The 20,442-nt window shown below is 39.8% G+C and overlaps 1 protein-coding gene across 6 annotated transcripts in view; it reads left to right on the top strand.

Annotated features, from left to right (window-relative positions):
* Nucleotides 1-20,442, top strand: part of ZNF462 (zinc finger protein 462) — a 96,445-nt gene that overhangs the window by 49,480 nt on the left and 26,523 nt on the right. For 2 of the 6 annotated variants that reach the window (XM_057404410.1, XM_057404411.1), the window contains exons 4-7: nucleotides 102-266; nucleotides 1,976-2,079; nucleotides 5,341-5,459; nucleotides 11,008-11,199. In XM_057404410.1, the coding sequence (XP_057260393.1) occupies nucleotides 102-266; nucleotides 1,976-2,079; nucleotides 5,341-5,459; nucleotides 11,008-11,199 (580 nt within the window). Of the gene's footprint in view, nucleotides 1-101; nucleotides 267-1,804; nucleotides 2,080-5,340; nucleotides 5,460-11,007; nucleotides 11,200-20,442 lie in introns of all 6 variants that reach the window. The other 4 variants (XM_057404407.1, XM_057404408.1, XM_057404412.1 and 1 more) reach the window with 3 other exon arrangements.

Genomic DNA, 20,442 nt, shown 5'->3' with positions numbered 1-20,442 from the left:
CATTAAGTGTAATATCCCTTCAGGTGTAAAACCTGGCTTGTGTTCCTAAAAATGAGGTAGCAAAGCACGCTTCAGTGACTTATGCTTGTGTCCTCAAACAGGCTTTTGGACACTTGGAAGAGGTTTCAAAACTTAAGGAGAGGAAGGTGGTTGGCTACAAATGCAAATTCTGTGTGGAAGTCCATCCAACACTTCGAGCTATCTGTAATCACCTCCGCAAGCATGTCCAGTATGGGAATGTCTCTTCTGTGTCAGCTACGGTAAAGGTAAGAATTGTAAAAAGGTGACTGAAGGTGACTGCAGCTTCTTGTACTGTTAAAATAATGGGTTTGTTGAAAACCTGCGAAGGGCTCTTGTGAGTTAAATGAGTTTTGAACTGGGTATTCCAGTTCAGCATGATGTTTTAATTCAACACTAAGTTTCTGAAGTGCATTTGGTTTATTTAAAGATGTTTTAACTTTTTTCCACTCTTGATCCAGGGGAATGAAGACTATTTAATTCTCTTTTCTTCTCAGCCACAAAGGAGTTGATGTCGTTGATGACCGAAAGACTTGCTTTATGAGCAGGAGGCTTTCTCTCTTTCATCTATGCTGGGCAACTTTTGGAAGCGTGGGAAGTGTGTATATGGAAATGTGTGGAGTTGCTTACAGTACACCTTTCCACATGAAATTTGCACACTGGCTTCAAACAAAACATTCAGTGGTCAGCTGAGCCAGTGGTCCTATTCAGGTGATCTGGTGTACGTGTGTTGTTCTTTTCTCCATGTGGAAGGGAATGACTTCTAGGAGATCTCAAGGACAGGCCATTCTCCACAGCCTTCTTTCCGGGATATTAGCAGGGGTAGTGAAAGTGCAACAAGGCTGTCAGAACTAGCTGTATGTTCCTCCTCATTCTGCAGTGGGCTCTTGGCAAAGACTCCTGCTGCCTGACTAAAAAGTGCTTCTTTAGCAACAGCGTCTGCTTGTTGTGAGGAAGCCAAGTCCTTCATGGCTTTACTTCTCCTACCTGAGAAACCTATTGCCCTGTCACTGACCTTTCTTTACTTTACCCAGTACTACTGACAGATTCAGACACTTCTCTCCTAACAGACGATTTACACTTCTTGCGTCTCAAGTGAAGTTTACGTAGGGTCAATGCATTCTTTTGAGTAAATAGTTTTGCAGCAGGAAACAGAAGCTGAAATCCATGGCTAAAAGAGTATGATGGAAATACTCTTGTAGGCTGTTAAAGTTGCTGCAAAAATGTATGTTCAGGTTAGAAAAGGGAAGGAAACTTAGGAAAACCAGTAAAAAACAGACTTGTTCTGTTTGCTTTTTATTTTTAAAGAGAAACTACGGTCTTAGAGTACTGACGTTTTTATTGTTTGACACTGATAGACAAAGTCTACTGTAAACTACAGTATTAGTCTGCAGAGTACCTACACTGTAAGCTAGAGCAAAATAAACTAAAATTAACTTGCTCTATACCTTACTGATGTTTATCTGTTCAAGTTTAGAAGGTTTGTATCAGGACTATTGAAAGTTGATTCAGTTTCTTGTATTTTTTCATAACCTGACTCAAATTTGATCGAGTGAGACTTTTTTTGTTTACATCTGCATGTGTGTATATAGTAGATATAATAACATTTTTCTCTCCCAAAAGTAAACTTTTTTTCCAGAAAGCCATTGGTGTGGAGTTTGTGTAGGGATATAGTTAGAAAAATAATGCAGTGGGAAAGCTAGGCATTATAGTGAACACATAGGAAAAGACCGAGGGGAAGAAGGGAGAGAGAATTGATGGCTTTGGGGGGGTATGTGTTTTTTAGCAGGAAGCTGAAGATTCTTCAAACACAACTTTGATGGAGGGTTTTGAGGGAGCCAAAGACCCTGGCATTATGGAATTTACAGAAGCTGAATTTGGAGCATCCTTGGAAGATGAAACCAGGCCTGGGGGCTACCACTGCAGCCAGTGTGACCGGGTTTTGATGTCTATGCAGGGTCTACGATCTCACGAGAGGAGTCACTTGGCTCTGGCCATGTTTACCCGGGAAGACAAGTACAGCTGCCAGTATTGCTCCTTTGTCTCTGCTTTCAGGCACAAGTAAGTTGTTTTAATTTTCTTTTCAGAAGAAGTACAAACTAGCGCTGCTGTTTTGCAGGTTGACACTGAAGAAGAGAGCAGTCAACTTGATCTTGAGCAGCACTTTTCTCAGCATTTAGGTATTTTCCATGCTGCAAAATCTTTGGCCATTATGAGTGGCTGTTTATAAAAGGTTGCATCTTTGTATCTTCTTGAATTTATTTAAGCCGTTGTTTTTTTGTTTTTTTTTTTTTTGCGTGTAGGGTAAAAGCATGCGAGCAAAAGAGTAAGACCCCTTTCAGTAGGCAAACAGTGAAGCCCACCACTTATACAACCTTGTCAAATGTATGAGACTTAACAAGTTTTTAAGAAGAAGAGGAAAGTATTTTTCTTCTTAATCTTTCATGTTTAAGGAACTTCTGCTGCACATAACTACCTTGTTTATAATTACTGTAACTCTTTGATGATTGAGGTTTCATTTCTAATATTAAGTAACTGTCATAAACTTACCTTAAAATTAGATTTTTTTAATAAAAATTTCTTAACTATGATGTGCAATTTCAGTCTCCAAATATTTGAAGTTCACAGCAGTGTGGTATACTAATCATAGAATCGTAGAATAGTTAGGGTTGGAAAGGACCTTAAGATCATCTAGTTCCAACCCCCTTGCCATGGGCAGGGACACCTTACGCTAAATCATATCACCCAAGGCCTTGTCCAACCTGGTCTTGAACACTGCCAGGGATGACGACTCCCTAAGCCTGTTTTCTTGTCTGATATAGCACATGGAAAATACACAGTCATCATGAATGGTTGTTTTTTTTTGTGGTTTGTTGTCTCAAGACTGGCTTTGCCTTAAGATTGGTAGTTTTAAAAATTATTTAAATCATAATCATATATATGGCATCCCCTCCCCCCCCCCCCCCATCCCAAATAGAGTTTGTGGGATACTTTCTATTAGCATATTATATTGTTTTTTCTGATTCTGTGGGGAGAGAACATCTTATTTACTGTTTTAATAAAAGAGAGATCCAGGTGCTCATTTTATGTAGGCATTCATAGCACTCTCAGTAGCTCTCCTAAATTTGGTGAAGATGTCACTGGATTGCAGTCAAAGGCATGTGGGAGAGAAAGCATGGTAAAAGGCATGTTTTACTCGTATTAAGAAGTGAGATTCCTGCTGATTTTTGCAGCATCATTGCAAATTGATGCCACAGCTTGGTCTGACTTGTTGAAAAGGACAATGGAGTTAAGCAGCCAACACTAAGAAAGGGACTGGAAGAAGGACTGGCACTACTGGGAGTATCCCACCCTTTAGCAAGTCTGACAGTTGAGGATGTCCCTCCCTCTCATAGCTTACAAACCTTCTACTTGCCTAGTAAATGCTTCCAAAATCAGACTTGCCATTAAGTTTGGTCCCTAGTCACTCTATTTCCTACTTAGGAAGTGAATAAAGTCATATCCTGCAGGTAGAAGGATGGGTAAGTCAGAAAGTGGTGGATTGCAAGGAAGAACTCTAGAGGTATCACCTAACTTGATAATAGATGTTGTTACTTGCTGAAATTGTCTGCTTCATATTTTGTGTTTGTGTCCGATGCAATTACTCTTTGGAAAGTAAAGTCTGTGAAAGAAACAAAACCAAATATTTAAGTAGCACACTGTTCTCCTGCATCTGAACAAGACTTTAAAACCTGCCTTTGGAAGAATTTTTCTGGCAAAGTATGTGGATGTGAATATAGTTTTCATTGTTATCGTGTAGAATACCTTAAGGTATATATTAGAATAGCTTGATATGTATTATATACATCTTTAGCAGTCTGCTTTAATTCCTAAGTAAGCGCACGCTTTCTCAGCTTTTTCATAGGTTTTGTTCTGTGAAGTATTCACTACAAATGTTCAAAGTCTTACTTATTTAGGGGACCTTTTATCTCATATATCTCAAAAAGCTGTACATTTGACCTTGCCACAAACTCCATCCCAGGTCTCTATTAAATTGTATTTGTATGAAGTGGCCCTGTGAGGTGCTGCAAAATATTTTTTTATTATTTTTCTGTCATTGGATCTTTAAATACACAGACTTCAGTATTAGCTCTCATAAACAAGTGTTTTCTGGCTCAAGCTTTTGTCAGTGTGGGACTAAAGATCCCATGAGTATCTTTTGTAGTATGAGAGGGCTGGAACAATTGCCACTTGATCTACGTGCTGAAATTCAGTAAAAAAAGAACAGGACAATTTAGGGAAAATAAAAGGAAATATGCATGAAATGCATCTGGAATTAAGGTGTCAGGTGGGGGGTTGTTTTGGCAAACTGCCACTCCTCCACTATGCTGTATCTCTCCTGCTTTTGTTCCATCACCATGTTCAAGATTACTCAAACTAATACTAGATCTTGAAGAAGAGGCTGTACTGGAAATGTTTACAACTACCTGCCTGCCACCTGGAGACTCTGAATTCATGGCTGTCAGCCATAGTGTAGGGACAGCAGAGCTCTGCAGGACTCGCTCAGAATGAATTTGATCTTCTGTTAGCAAATGTGAAAAATATCCGTTTTTCCCTTCCAAACTTTACTGAGCTGTGACAAGAGAGAGAGCAGGTTCTGATTATCCCCAGTATTCAGGCTGTTGGTAGCTTCCATTTTCCCTGAAGAAAGTGGAGTCTGGTCTTTGCCACTTCTCCATCTCTTGTTGAGATTCATGCAGAATCTCCCACACTGTTACTTCTGAAACTCTGCTGCCTTTTAATTCTGGAACTCATCAACTGCAGCCTGTTGGCACCCTCCCCAGAGCATGATCTCTAATCTGCTTTTGCTGCTGTAACCCAAAGAAGGCTTCCTCACTAAAGCTGGTCAAAAATACTCTTCCCCCGCCCCATCAACAGGACAAAAGGGGATCTATTTTTATAAAAATGTTTGCCAGGAGAAGATTTCTGTAATGACATTTTTACTGTTCTTGACTGTTTCTTGTTTCTTCAACTGGTCCTTTGAGTCTGGATCAAGTACAATTTAACTGATACTATTCTTATGCTTTAAGTTTATTTAAGTGGCTTGTTTTATGCATAACAGAATTGGTGTCAACTCTGCTCCTTTTCCTCAGATTAGATTCTACTTTATTCTGTAAGCAGACCTATTAAATTTTAAGATAGAGTATGAGAAATGATAGTTGACTCTGGTCTGCCTCTTATTTAATTTATTATTGCTGTTAAGTGTTTTGCTTTGCATCTGAAGGAATAGTTGAAATTATTTACTCTTTTGTGTTTCCCTTTTTCTGTGTTTCTCTTTTCAAGTCTGGATCGTCATATGCAGACCCATCATGGACACCATAAGCCGTTCCGTTGTAAATTGTGCCCATTCAAGTCATCTTACAATAGTCGCCTGAAAACGCATATACTCAAGGCTCATGCTGGTAAGTTTTATCTGTCAGTTTTGCAGAGCAGCAGCTGAAATGGCCCATGTATTCTTGTTGCTTGTCAGAGATGCTGATTTCAGCCACGTGTTTTGTCACCGAAGTTGGGTAAGCTTTCCAAAGTCAAGTCAGTTATTGGCCAGCCTACTCACCTGTTGGAATCAGTGGCAGTTTGGATAATGTTTTTGGAAGGACAAGAATTTAAAATGGTGATGAGTACTTCAAGAACTTAATTTTTCTATTTTCTTCCATGTGAACGTGGATTTTTTTTTCTTATTATTTTGGCTTGTTTCCAAAAGAATTTAATCCATTTGCTTGTACCATCGGTGTCTCAACAGATTGGTAGTGAGCTTTGCTCCATTATGTTTGGTTTTATGTTTGTGCTTTAGGTGACTCTGGGGAAAGGATTGTGGATTACACCTTGGTTTTGGTAGAGTCTTACTCTAGCTTTCATGTTAAAACCAAACACTGCAAACTTTGGGGGTCAGGTCTGTCTGCAGCAGACTGAGAATGGCATGATTCCATTATCGTACACGGAAATTTGTCTTGTAAATGTCTGTATTGCAAGACAAATAGACATGCTTCTACTAAACAGAATTGGGAGGGTGATCTGTCATACAGGACAGATTGTCTCAAAGTGTTGCACCTTTGATTTTTATTAAAAAGCGCAGGAATCAGAATTTCCTCAGCTTTATTCCATGGCCCTAGGCTCTTGGCATTATCATGCATCATGCGTTGAAAGGTTATCAGAAGATTGAGTCATTGGCTCCACAAAGATGCAGCTGACACAGTTCCATCTTTGTGGTTAAAAGGACAAAAAAAACCAGCCCTCAGACCACAGGCAGAACATGAACTCTGATGCAAATAACAGAATATTGACCTATCTAAACACCTGCAAACTAGACGGGTAGTTAAAAAGTTGCACAGAGAAACTCCTGGAACAGATGACAAAAGGGCTAGAAGTATGTTCCTTTGTTTATTATTTGTTTACACTACGTCATATACACAGGTTGGGGTGGAGAAGGAAGATGGGAAAATGGAGAGAAAAGGCAGCAGAATTTATGTGTGTCTGCTGTGGGGAATAAAAAAAAAAACCCGAAAAAGAAGAAAAGTAATTGTCACCATTGATCCAAAGGCACTTCTAATATACAAAAATGTAGGAGGGATTGAGGATTGATGCTGGCTTGTACTTTGTTTCCTGTACTGATTTCAGATTTCACAGAGATTGTGCCAGGACCCTTTTCTGTACTTAGATGGGTATTTTGGATTAGCTTAATTTTTGCCAGTCTCCTGTTGTACTGGGGCCCATGGCTTTCTATCCCTTCTAGGAAATCCAACTGTATGCAGCAGTTCCAGTTTACAGTTCCACATCCTCTACAGAGGTGACATGGTTCTTTATCTTTGACAACCATAAGATAATGTTTTCTTTATGCTAATGTGCAGTTGGGCTACTTCGTGTTACCTTGTTTGAACCTTCCAGAATTTTAGAGTCAAGTTAGCATGCAGCTAATATTTACTTCACACTCCTCTTCATGTAAGTCTTTGATTTATTTATTATGAATTCATGCTCTTGAACTTGATTATTGGACATTCCTCAAGGGACCATGTTTTGCAATGTGCAAGAACACAATGGTTTTCTAGATAGTGCTTGCACAATTAGTTGTGTAACAAGTTTTCTGAAGGCTTATGACCTGTTTCTGCCTCAGTCCATTTCTACCATTTCACATCACAGACAAGTTGCTTGTGTATTTTTCAGGCAAAGCTTTGCTTTGCTGTGTTTCAAATCACTCCTTCAGAAATACATACTAGTGAATAAACATGTTATGAAGACTTTACCTCAGCCTCCCCAGTTTTTCAATAACAGTGATTCTCTGAACCTCTTTTGTGACCAATTTTTGGTCTCTTGTCAATCATCTGATTATCAGTTTATTTTAAAGTAGAATTTTTCTGAAATCTCCAGGAGATCTATAAAATTCAGTAAAATACAGAATCCTGAAATACTTCACTCAGTCTGCCTTTCCCTTATTTTCTGGGGATGGATGAAAATTCAGTATACTGTAAAATGCATTCTTGCTTAACAGCTGGTACTACTCAGTGTTTCTGGCATTTGTTTTTCATCCAGTATGTGCCATCTCCTTTGGCATGAATCAGAAGGGTTTACAGTATCTCTAAATGGGCTACATGTTGTTTTAATCTAAAATTTTTTACCTTTTTTTTTCTTATTTTATATATATATATATATATATATATATATATATATATATTTCACAGGACTTTTGATAGGATTTTCTAGTATCCTTGCTTCATTAGTAATGACACTGGATGCACTGAAAGCATGCTAAGGCACATGAAAAACAGTGAAGTGGTTGGTGGCATGGCTTCACTAAGGGGAAATCCTGCCTAATCGATTTGGTGGCCTTCTATAATGAGGCTACAGAACTGATGAACAGGGGTAGAGCTGTTGACGTCATCTACCTGGATTTATGCAAAGTGTTTGACACTGTCCCACATGACATCCTTGTCTCTAAATTGGAGAGACATCAATTTGATAGGTGGACCACTCGGTGGATAAAGAACTGTCTGGATGGCCGCACACAAAAGAGTTGTGGTCAACAGCTCAGTATCCAGCTGGAGACCAGTAACGAGTGGTGTCCCTCGGGGATCGCTGTTGGGACCAGTCTTATTCATCATCTTTGTCTTTGACATGGGCAGTGGGATTGAGTGCGCCCTCAGCAAGTTTGCCGATGGCACCAAGCTGTGTGGTTTGGTTGATACACTGGAGGGAAGGAATGCCATCCAGAGGGACCTTAACACGCTTGTGAGATGGGCCAATGCCCAAGTCCAACTAAGCCAAGTGCAAGGTCCTACACTTGGGTCAGAGCAATCCCAGGCACAGCTACAGGTTGGGCAGAGAACAGATTCAGAGCAGAGAAGGACTTGGGGGTGTTGGTTGATGAGAAACTGAACATGTGCTGGCTTCAGTGTGCACTTGCAGCCCAGAAAGCCAACCGTATCCTGGGCTGCATCAAAAGGAGCATGACCAGCAGGTTGAAGGAGGTGATCCTGCCCCTCTACTCTGCTCTCGTGAGACCTCACTTGGTGTATTGTGTGCAGTTCTGGTGTCCTCAACATAAAAAGGACATGGAACTGTTGGAACAAGTCTAGAGAAGGGCCACAAGGATGATCAGGGGACTGGAGCACCTCCTGTATAAAGATAGGCTGAGGAAGTTGGGGCTGTTCAGCCTGGAGAAGAGAAGGCTGCGTGGAGACCTCATAGCAGCCTTCCAGTATCTGAAGGGGGCCTATAGGGGTGCTGGGGAGGGACTCTTCATTAGGGACTGTAGTGATAGGAGAAGGGGTAATGGGTTAAAAGTTAACCAGGGGAAGTTTAGATTGGATATAAGGAAGGAGTTCTTTACTGTGAGGGTGGTGAGGCACTGGAATGGGTTGCCCAGGGAAGTTGTGAATGTTCCATCTCTGGCTGTGTTCAAGGCCAGGTTGGATAGAGCCTTGGGTGATATGGTTTAGTGTGAGGTGTCCTTGCCCATGGCAAGGAAGTTGGAACTAGATGATCTTAAGGTCCTTTCCAACCCTCACTATTCTATGATTCTGTGATTCACTGCATGCACAAATGGATGACTGTAAAAACAGAGCCCTGCTCTGTTTCTGTGTAATCTGGAACATAATGCTTTGAGTACATATTGGGTGTTGAGACATAACTACGTACAATTTTTTAGATTTATTTATATGTTTTTATATAGATTTATTTATATGTTTTTATTTAACCATTCTATAAAATGCAAAACTAACAGTCAAAAAAGCACAGAAGGCTTCTGTTAAGCCAAACTGTAGCCTTTCGTCTGCAATCAAACACATCTTGTCATGACGATGTCCACCTAAACTGTTATGGCTGAATAGTGGGCATATTTATTAGTTGTATGTAGACTGCTTAAAATGTAATCATCCTCTATTTGCTCTAATGTCTTATGGTGCTTTAAAGTTAACAGTTGGTGTCTACTGTTGTAGACACCAGTACTCTTGTACTGACAAACCATGACGGTTTGTCTAGATCTGTATCTCATGGGTATCTTATACTTTGGAGTTTCTTTTGTCCTTAATAATCCTGTCCCATTGAGCAACTTGTGTTATATACAAAAAATGTTTTCTTTCTATTTGTAAAAAGTTAATATATAACTGATATGCAGGTGAGGAATGCCATTGAAAGAACACGGGTCAATTTCTTGTTTCATCGTTTCAGATTAACTGACCTGTACTTTTTCAAATGTAGCAAAAGAAGGTTTTTAAGAGATTGTATTTTGTCTCCTTTATTGGTACAGTTTTTTTGGAAGAAGGGGCAGGAGTTACTTTTATGAAGGATTGCAATTAGATAGTTAATCTTTTCAGGTATGCTTACTCTGACTTGCTACAATACATGTATTTTCACATTCTCTTTTTGTTCACTTATTTCTGGTGTTGGAAAACAATGCTGTTCGAGAAACTTGTTGAATTTGTTGAGACATGGAAAACATGTTCTGCCTCATTCACTACCAGAACTCTTGTTCTTCTGTTACTACTCATGAATATTTCACTCCTGTATTAGTTTTGGGGCTTTACGTATGACTCATACGTGGCCAGTGTTACTCTTGTCCATGGAAGTGGCACTTCCAAAACAATAACTTGGCACCTGTATAATATCACACTGTTTGTGTTGGGATGGTTTCACTTGATGTTCCAGTTGCCTCCATGCTTAACACAAAACAAATCTTGTCTCAGGATTTGTTTCCTCTCGTTTGCTGTCTCTGGCTCTGAATGTGTTCAAAATTAAGTTCACTACTTTTCATTACTTCTGTTCTTTCACTTCCTTTAGTGCTTTTTCATAACACACTTTCAAATAGCCTTACAGATATGCACTGTTCTTGGTATTGCGTGTTTACTTCTTGTAGTAAACCAACCTTGACTTGACTACCAGTTTTTTGAAGATTACTGCTAAGATTGCTGCTGCCTAATGTCAGTTTTTTCATTAGGAAAATGCAACCTACCCAAATGTAAATTTCAGCACCACCACCCCCCCCCCCCCTTTTTTTTTCGTAGGGACCTTTGTTAGCATTTTGTAGTGTCCATGCTTCATTAATTATGACGTTGGATGTGCTGCATGCAGAAACTGATGACTTCACCCCCTCTAGTTGCTATGCTCCCAAAGAAATTTGGAAGTGCTATAGTTAAGTGACTCCATTTTCATCCCAAAGTCTGTTTTCTCCTCATACCATTCAATGCAGTCATGCTAAGAATCTGGCCTCTGTTTTTTGGCATCAGTCACTTTACAAGGATATGCAGCTGTCAGAAAGTGATACTTCAGTCCAAAGCAGGTGTCTACCCATGTACTCCAGAATGGTGGAACAAGGAAATGCGCATAGCTTGTTCTCTTTGGTTTCAATCTTTTGCTGAAGAATCCATGGGAATTTTACTGCCAAGCTCAGTAAGAGAAGTATGGGGGCCCCATTTTGTTTCTTTTGTGAGCTGATGACTTGCCTGTATTTCGCTCACCCAGGTGAACATGCCTACAAATGTTCCTCCTGCTCATTTTCCACCATGACAATCAGCCAGCTGAAAGAGCACTCCTTGAAAGTGCATGGGAAAGCACTGACCCTTCCAAGACCCCGCATTGTCAACCTTGCAGCCTCACACGCCCATCACTCCTCCAAGAACCACACTCCAGCTGAAGAAGTGGAGGACTCTAATGGTAAGAGGTGCCTCAAAGCAAGAATTTAATTGTCTAAGGTGCCACTTAATACTTTTATTACCAAAAAAAAAAAAAAAATAATGCAGCAGGCAGCTTGCTGAAAAAAACAAATTAATTTGATCATCAAGAAAAAAGAGAAGTTGCATCAAAACCAAGAGTAAACATGGTATTGTAGGAAGTGACCTGCTTTAGAAACTCACCAGTTCATTCTGCTTGTCAGCTTGGCCTGTCACCAGTTGACTTTGAAATATATCAGTGCTGGCTCTGCTTCTTGGCAGAGATTTAAATTATAGAAAATTTTCAAAGGCAGAATAGCCAGTGGGAAAGGGATCATCTAATTCCGTCCATGTTCCTGAAAAACACCCCTTTATTTTGTTAGTAGAGTACTTCAATGAAACCACATGATTAAGCTAAAAATGTTAACCTGTAATGACAGTAAAAGTAATCATTCTCCTTGTCCTTGCCACAGAGGACACCAAAAGTGCCTTCAGATATTAAGCTGCATCTGCAGGAAGGAGAATCTCAAAACCATTTTCTTTTCCATGCTTTCTTTGAAAGCTGTTAATCTCCTTGTTCTGGTGGGTTATGCAGAAGATACTTGGAACACAGCAGGAGGAAGGGACACTGTTAACAGTGAAAATGCAGACTCATAGAAAAGGTGTTGCATGGTATCACAGCAAGCTTTAAGCATTTTTAAGTGGTAACTTATTAGACATATTTTAGGTGGTGTTTTCTGCCAGTTAAGAAAAGAGCTAGTCTTTGGGGAAGAAACTTCCTGGATGAGTTGCAGTGACATAGGAGGAGAATGTAGGTGACTATAAATAAAAGGTTCCGACCTGCAGATGTTCAAGACACTGGGATGGATGGAGGACATATTACAAGAAGGAAAAGAAATACCTTTTTCCTTGAACTTTGGAAGGTTCTTAAGTTTTTTTATTGCTGCTATTTTGCTTAGGGTACTGGCAAACTGAGAATGGGGGAGGTAAAAACTATCAGTAATCATTTTGTAGCATTTTTGGTCTCTCATCTTCCTTTCTTTCCCTTCTCACCAGAAAATGTGTGAATTGAGAAAGAGTGAAAGATAAGAAATAAGTTTAGAAAATAGCAGGAAGGAATTTAAAGGAAAAAAAGTCAGCATAGAAATACTTTATTGAAGAAAAAGAGACGTGAATAATAATTTTGTGGTTTAGCAAGTCATTTCTGGGGTCAGAATTAGAATCTTATGAAAAGATTTTGACCAGCTGCTCTCACATCACCTTTTGTCAAAGGGTTGTCTGGAACAGTACAATGAAGACTTACTAACTGAGCTTTTATTTTTGCTAATGCTAGCTTTAACTAATCCAGCAAGCACAGTACCTCTTGTGATGTGTTTTGCTGCTTTTTTTAATGGCTTTTTTTCTTTAAAAAACACTCCATTATTGGCTCAGAAGTAGAGAATAATTCTCAAGGGCTGTCCTAGTCTTTCTGAGTGTTGGCAATCTTTTAACACCAATAATTTGTTAAAAGGTACTTTTTTTTTTTTCTTTTGGTTATCCCAGAAGCTCAAAGTCATGGTTAATAGAGTTAAAATTCAAGTGCAGATCTCTATAGAAGATAATTTTACAGCCTTTAAGGAACTCTTCCTAAAAATACATAAAATAATGCCTGTTAACAAAAACATTTTATGAGATTGACTCTGTTACCTAGATCTGTATTGCAACCAAGAAACCAAGGCAGAAATTGTCCCAGTTAGCTTGATCATCTTTAAACAGGGTTAATGGTTAAGTCACTTCGACAATAATAGAAGCCACCCACTGGGGAGCTAGTCAGAAGAGTACAGGTGTTATGATAATTGTGTTAACATTTTCAGCCTTACTTAAGGAAGTAATAACCTTTTTTAAGTAATTATTTTACATTAGGAAGTTGGCCGTAAGTGAAGTTAATGATTGGTGCTCTTGTGACATTACTTATTTTTGGGTTTTAGAAGGGAATAAATCAATGTCTCTGTGGCTTAGGTGTGCAAGTACAGGTGATGTGTAGGACTAGATAAAAAACTGGTCTCAATAACAGAAAATGCAGGTTTGTGTGATGAGCACTATTATGTCTAGCCTGGAGGCAATAATAAGTGGAGCTCACGATGTAGTGTGGTTGGTTTTTGCATGTGTTGGTGTGTACAGATAACCTTCAGCAAGGACTGTGATCAAGTTAATTCACTGGGGATGCAAAATTGAATTAGGGCTGTGGTGAAAAACAGACAAATGGTGGTGTTATATTGTTCTGAATTTGATTTTTAGGTTGGTAAGTATGCAGCAGGCTAGTGTAACTGAAATGGTTGCACAGGGGTTCTGTTCTTGTCTGTGGATGAATATTGTGGTTGGAGGAGGAAATAGAGCAGGATGACTTGGGGGAGTTTTGAGGAGCTAGAACTCATCTTGCCAATTGTCGAGCCCTGTAAAAAGGGAGAAAAGAGAAAAGTGTACTGAATTGTAATAGGGAGTGAATGTCTGAATAGAACTGTTCTGGCACAACAGCCCAGTGGAATGTCTGCTGATGCTTTTTTTTCCTGCAGAAAATGTTTCCTAAGGGGCCTTTCTTAGAATATTTCTTTTGTTCTTTTAGATTGATCCATTTGTTAAAAGATGTGAATACATTTAAATTTCTGTGAGTCATCTCTTTTCATTCTGTGTTGGTAGCAGCAAGCATATCTGAAGTTTTCAACCGTGTATCCTGGAGATGTTTTGATTGCTTGATATACTTTTCATGGAAGTGAAGTTAAAGAGGAGTGGGTGCTGAGCATTTAGGTGGGCCTATCCCTGGCACCTACATTGTTGTTAGAAAGCAACATACCTACTTCAGTGCTTGTATGTATGCCTCTCTGTCCTGGGTTCACCACGATACTCTGTCAGCACAGTAGTGTAAGGTATTTGTGTCGGTCTCTGTGAGTCAGCAGAGAAAGCCTTCTTCCAGAGACATCATTGGAAAATGCTGTTTTTTGTATCATACCTCTCTTTGAATGTTAGGTGATATTTGGCAAGTAAGGAACCCAATTTCAGTATCCTGATGTAATTAGGGGCCTGTATCCTAACATAATTAGAGGCAAAGCACTTGTTTTTTGAGGGGGTGATAATGATGTCTTTTTTGGGGGGTGTTTTACAAACAGCCACATAAACCAGTGAATGTTAATCACAAATGCAACTTTTCTCTGTTTTGCATATCACAAGGCACTGAATGTTTTGTGGTGTTCAACTGTTGAAATGAGAAGGCTGTCATTGTGGAAAATGTTCTTTTTCTGTCCCAATAGCTTGCAGGTATTTTTCTTCTTGCAAGAAAAAGATGGTGGTTTGACTGTTTATTAACATTTGTGTGGTTGGCTTGTTTGTCTGTTTGGATTTACTTACTTATTTTCCCTTTACATTGAAATGTGGCTTAACACTTTTGGTAATTTACTTATACAGTAAAAATACAGTGTAAATTGAAATATCACAAACTGCTAGAAGGATTGGGTGAATCCCTTAACAAGATGTCCTTTCACAGTCTTTATGAGAATCAGAACTTATATTCATGTTAATCTCTGCCCAGAAAGGCTTTATGGATTTACTGATGATACTATCATTCTGTGGGCCAGTATGTGTCACAGATAAGGGTTTCCAGTGTTGGGCTGTGCAGGGTCAGCTCTGTTCCTGATGACTTGAGTGCAAGGCAGTGGAATCCCACAATCCATTGTCTGGGCATAACATAAGAAGACTACTGTCTCTTCCAGCAAGGAGGAGTTGGAAGCAAAGTGAAGACACAAAACTTACGTGACTGAACACTAGAAAACAGGAATAGAAGAAACAGTCATTACCTGCAAAGTAATCAGCTAAGGAGAAAGCACATGGCCACAGACACTGTGTTTGCGTAATTCCTGGTGTTACATGTTTGCTTGTATTCAAGGCCTGTGGAGGTGGTGGACTGCCTTCCTCTTGTAAACTTAGAAATCTATGAGTGCAGCCTGTCATCATATAGACCATGAAGCGGAACAGTAGATTAACTGTTTAACATTATGAATTCACCCTTAGCAAAAACATCTTGGAAGTGTGTAAAATACTTGCCCTAAACTACTATGGCTAGTACTACTGCTTTTTTTTGAGTCACTTTTTATTTTGTGAAAGTAATCCCTTTGGCCTAACTGTATTGTAGAGCAAAGTACTATTCTTTAGTCATATGGCTGGCAGATTTGAAGCCTCATAAAACTGTTTGATCATGACTGTGTGCAGTAATTCATAATAATAGTTTTTTAATGTTACTGATTAAGATTATTGAATTGTCAAAACAGTAAAGTGCGAGTGATAGATTAGACAGACCTGGATGTGGCTTTTAATGCCTTCTCAGTCATGCTGCTATTGTACAAGTTCATTTCTTTTTAGTGGTAACCAGTTCCTGAAATGTAGAAAGCAGCACACTTTGTGTGTGCCCTTGAAGCTCAATAATGCTTTTCACTGTTGTGCAAACCAAATGGGATCTATTATTAATACCAGCACACATCACAAAACACATGCAGGGTCAGAACTAGAAGATTTCTTGAGTTTCCCTGTACATGGTATGTCAACATCCTCATTAAATTTAATTACTTGCAGCAACAAGTGTTTTGAAAACTGCTAAGTGAAACACCCATTGCCCTGTTCCAGCTTTTTCTGAACTTTAGCCTTTGCCAGTGGAAAAGAACTTTGCCTCATGTAGAGACTGAAATATAAATATATCTGCTTGCTTTGCCAGAGTCAGGCTGGGTACAAAACTGCTTGATTAAGTCTTGTTTTCTGGGACTGTTGTTGAAGAACTGTAAATCCCTTCCCATTTCTGTACACTTTTTCAAAGTGGATAATGCATAATCGGAATGTGTGTCTTCTGTACTGCTTGACAGATGAAATTCTGAGGGGTACAGGGGGCCTTTAGCAGGGTTGCTAAAGCAATTCCATGTAGTAGCAGAATGAGATGAGAACAGAGAGATGTAATGAGCCTTTTCAACAAAATCTTCTCAGCTGATGCCAATGAGGCAGGATTTTTAAAGTGATCCACACATCTCCCTCTTCCTTCTGCCTTTCAGAAGAGAATCAAGCTTTCCATATGCTCAGACACACTACCCCTGATTTATTTATTTTTAATCCATACCATAGTTTGTGGCTGAATTGTTTATTTCTGTTCATCTACACTGTTGTTCTTGATTAAGGGATATGTTTCTAACCACCTAATCAGGGCAGAAAATTCCTAAGGCTGTCCTCTCCACCTTTGGTGCTGGTTCTCTCTTACTATTGCTACTGTGTCTTAGTGTGTTACGACTGCTAATGTTTGGGGAAGACCACAGGGGTCAAAATCCTCACAGTTCAGAAATCTTGCATTGGAGCAGAATATATTTAGTTTGGGGTTTGAGCTTTTTTCAGGGAATGGGGTTTGGACCCCACTCTTCTGAAGTTTGAGACCCTTTTGTTTGGCTGGTTTCTAATTGGGGAGGCAAAGTAGCGACTGCAGGGCAAATTCAGGCAAACCTTCAGTCACTAGTTGCTTTAATTGCAAGGTGAGTTGGAAGGATGCAAAACTGTGATCTGCATACTGAAGAACAAAAGATGCTTCTGCTTTTGTAGTTATAGTCAGCCTGCAAAAGCTGTCTACTTGTCCTGCCTGTTTTCCTGTTTTTGTGCCCCATAGTAGAAATGCTGCATGCTCACTTTGAAGCATCAGATTAACCCTTCTTCCTTGCAGGCTGCTTTTTTTTTCCCCCACCTGTGTGCCTTCTTTCTTTAACCTAGACCAAGTTTCTGCTTTTCCCTCAGATTTTGCCAATCTTTCCTTATCACAGTGGCCAGACTGCCTGCCAGTGGTTGTTTAAAACTCTCCGGTATTTGCTGCTGTGTCTTACTTCTTGTGGTCAGTGTTAAGCTAATTATCAGATGTTGGATCAGATGGGAACTTTTCTCCTGCATCAGATTGGCAGGGACTGGTGGAACAAGTGCAGGGCTTGTTCACCTCCAAGTTTACTGAACAAACTCCCCACTGTTTCAAGGACCTAGGGCACTGGGAATGACCTTGTTCTCTGCAGCAGTCTTCCACTGGTGTATACTTGTTTGGCTTCTGGCCTTTTCCTGCAGCAAGTTGAGAAGAGTTTTGTGGCTAGTGGAACAGAAGGAGATGGGTGGGGAGGGGTGGAGGGGGGTGTCAGCTTGCTGTTCATTGTGCTTTCTTCTGCCCCCGAGTTCTTTGTGCTTGAACTGAATGGGTAAACGCAAAATTGAGGTTCAGCAGGATGGAGACAGGAACTCATGCAGCTGGGAGAGGGTTGCTGTCAGTCTTTGTATGGATTTGGCCAGCCTGCTCTGATGGGATTGCTGTGATACTGAAAGACTTGCCTAGGGTGGAGAGAAGACAGGATAAGTTGTTTGGTAGATCAAGTAATAAATGAAGGAAGAAACACCTTCTGGATTCCTCCTGGACAGATGGGAATGATCTGATTGCATCCACAGGGGAAAGAAAGAAGCATATCTAGATTCCTGTTGATTTTTTACCTGAGGTGTTTACTTTGGGCTCTAATTTTTGTGTGCAGTATAGGGGTTGAAGTGGTAGTGATGCTCTCTTAGCTGTCACATACTACTGCTGTCCCTGGAATTTGTGATCACTCTATACAGATAAAAAGGATTCTGTTGCTGTAAAGGGATACACAGTAGGGCTTGACCAGTGTTGTGCAAGAGAGCATTTCTACAGGCTATCGTTCCCACATGTCAGTAGCCTTCTTATGTCAGCTAACTGATATTCTCCCTGTCCCCTGAGACTCCAGTTACTTTCTACTGATCTAAAACCTGCTAGAGGGATTTGGTGCTTGATGAAGAGGTAAAATTTCTTTGCTCATTTTAGCCCTGTTGAAATGGACATACGTCATCATCATAGTTGATGACCCAAAGTTTGATGTTTAAGTAGCCGGTTTTATTTCTTCTTTAAGGGACATTGTTACTACATTTTGGTACCAGTGCTTAAAAATACTGCCCAAATTGATCTGAGTTCAGAGCTGGCAATAGAGATGAGGTCTTTCTGTTGTCAGTGGTAATAAGAAGAAGGAAAAGGAGAAGGAAGAGAAGGATGATGTCAAGGTGAATGCTGGATATCTCCAGAACAAACTGCAGGTTCCTGAGCTCTATGATTAGAATGGATCCTCAGTACCCATATCGTCACTGAAATTTTAGGGCCAGTTTTGAAGCAGAATGCAAAAACGTAGCACTTGATAAAAGCTGTATTTATTTCCCCTATTCATTTCAAGCTTAAAGGCAAGTGAGCATTTCAGTGACAGCAGCGTATTTGTGGCTCTGTGTGTTCATTAATACAAAATATGTCAAAGGCTGGAGCAATAGAGAAAGAAATGTGGAGTGCTCCCGAAAAATTAACTGCCCTTAAAAATGTGAAGGAAATCAGGGAGCATGGCAGCAGATTAACAGCTTGCAATGTCACAGAAGGCAGTGGGTAAACAGAGGTGAAATAACGTGAATGCCAGAGCCAGGGGACCATGATGCACTTCCATGCATCATCTCTGTATTGTAAGGAAAAACAGCAATGGGCAAAGCAACCTGTGGGGTTAGAAACCTTTGGTGGCTTGGCATTGATGTTGCAAAGGCTGCAAGTTGTAGAGCAGCTACTGGAAGAGCCTAGTTTGTACTGTGAGGGTTGTGTGCAGTCTAAACATGACTAATAAGTGGCCCAGTCACCTAAAGAAAATCAGGAAAGCTAAATTGAGTTTAAGGCAGGCAAAAAATTTATTGTGGGGAGGACAGATGAAAAGAAGGGGTAACTAAAAATTAAATGGCTATTGATGTAGTGTTTCTCGACCCTAAAAAACCAACACTTCCAAATCACAGTATTAGCAGAGCAGGGTAATTGGGCAGTGTTCATGACCATGTTTTCCTGTCTTGAAAGCTAATGCTAATAAAAATTCCTGGTAGTGTTAGATACTCAAAACCAGGAAGGGATGGGAAGCTCTTGGACTGATACTTCTGATAGAGATAATATAGTATAACTTATTTCACCAGTTATGTCACTTCTTCCTAAGTCTTATACAATTCATACTGATTTCCTTTGCATCATCTTACAGAGTATTATAGCCACTCCTTGATCTCAGCTGTGAAGATTCTTCAGTAGGCATCAGTATGAGACTTTCTCTGTGTAATGGAATTAAGATGATAAAATTAATTATTATTTTCTTCTTCAATGAAATTTATGTAGCTTTGAAATTAGTGTTGATACTAGTATGAAAGTACTAAGTACTTAGTGCTGTGAGAGTGGTGAGGCACTGGCACAGGCTGCCCAGAGAAGCTGTGGCTGTCCCATCCCTGGCATTGTTCAAAGCCAGGTTGGACAGGGATTTGAGCAACCTTGTCTAGTATGAGGTGTTCCTGTCCATGGCAGGAGGGGTGAAACTAGATGATTTTTAACATCCCTTCAAACCCAAACCGTTCTATGATTCTATGAAAAAGCTGCACAGTGGAAATGACATCCTGTGTCAGTTCCATTCAGAGGTAGGTGTGCACATAACTCAAAAGGGAATTCAAAGTTATTAAAAAACATGGATATAGTTTCTCACCTCTTTTGAATAAACAAGATTGCATAATCCATATATCTTTCTGGTTGCCCTCTGCTGAGCCTTAGGCATATATGTAACATTTGTCTTACGAAAGCTAGTCTAAAATGATCTAAAAAGTGGCCTTTACAGATAATGCTGAAATAAATTCCTCCAGCAAGGTTTTTAGATTTTGGGATTGATTGGTTGGTTAGTTGGTTGGTTGATCCTTTAAATGGCAGTTTTATTCTAGGACTTTATTTCTTCTGTGATTACTCTTTTGTCTTTTGGAGTGTGTGAACAAGGGCACAAAGTTTATTTCAGTTGCATCTTATTCACGATGTCCTAGCAATGTAAGTAGAAATCAGAATTTAAGTAGAGGAGTAGGTTCATATTCTGTTTTTAAACATGCAACAAATAAAACTTCCTTGTACTGTGTCTTTCCCTAAGCTTCTTCATGAGCGTTTTGTTTCTTCCCTCTGAATCCTAGCTTATTCTGTCTTCCCCTCCCCTCAGCTTAATTTATTGCCAGAACATTTCACCCTCCCACATAATATCTTCCTTCCAGGTCAGTGCTGCATGGCATAAAGTGAACAAATGTGTATAGTCTTGACAATCTTTGTATGACACCCTGCTTTGCCACCTTCCCACTTTTCAAGCTGTTGCCATTCATGACTGTATGCTATCCTAAA

Source organism: Pezoporus wallicus, unplaced genomic scaffold (genome assembly GCF_028554395.1).
Source record: "Pezoporus wallicus isolate ANWC-B61680 ecotype Strahan unplaced genomic scaffold, APGP_CSIRO_Pwel_v1 contig_7293, whole genome shotgun sequence".
Taxonomy (NCBI): Eukaryota; Metazoa; Chordata; class Aves; order Psittaciformes; family Psittacidae; genus Pezoporus; species Pezoporus wallicus.
This window is presented reverse-complemented; position numbering and strand designations above follow the sequence as displayed.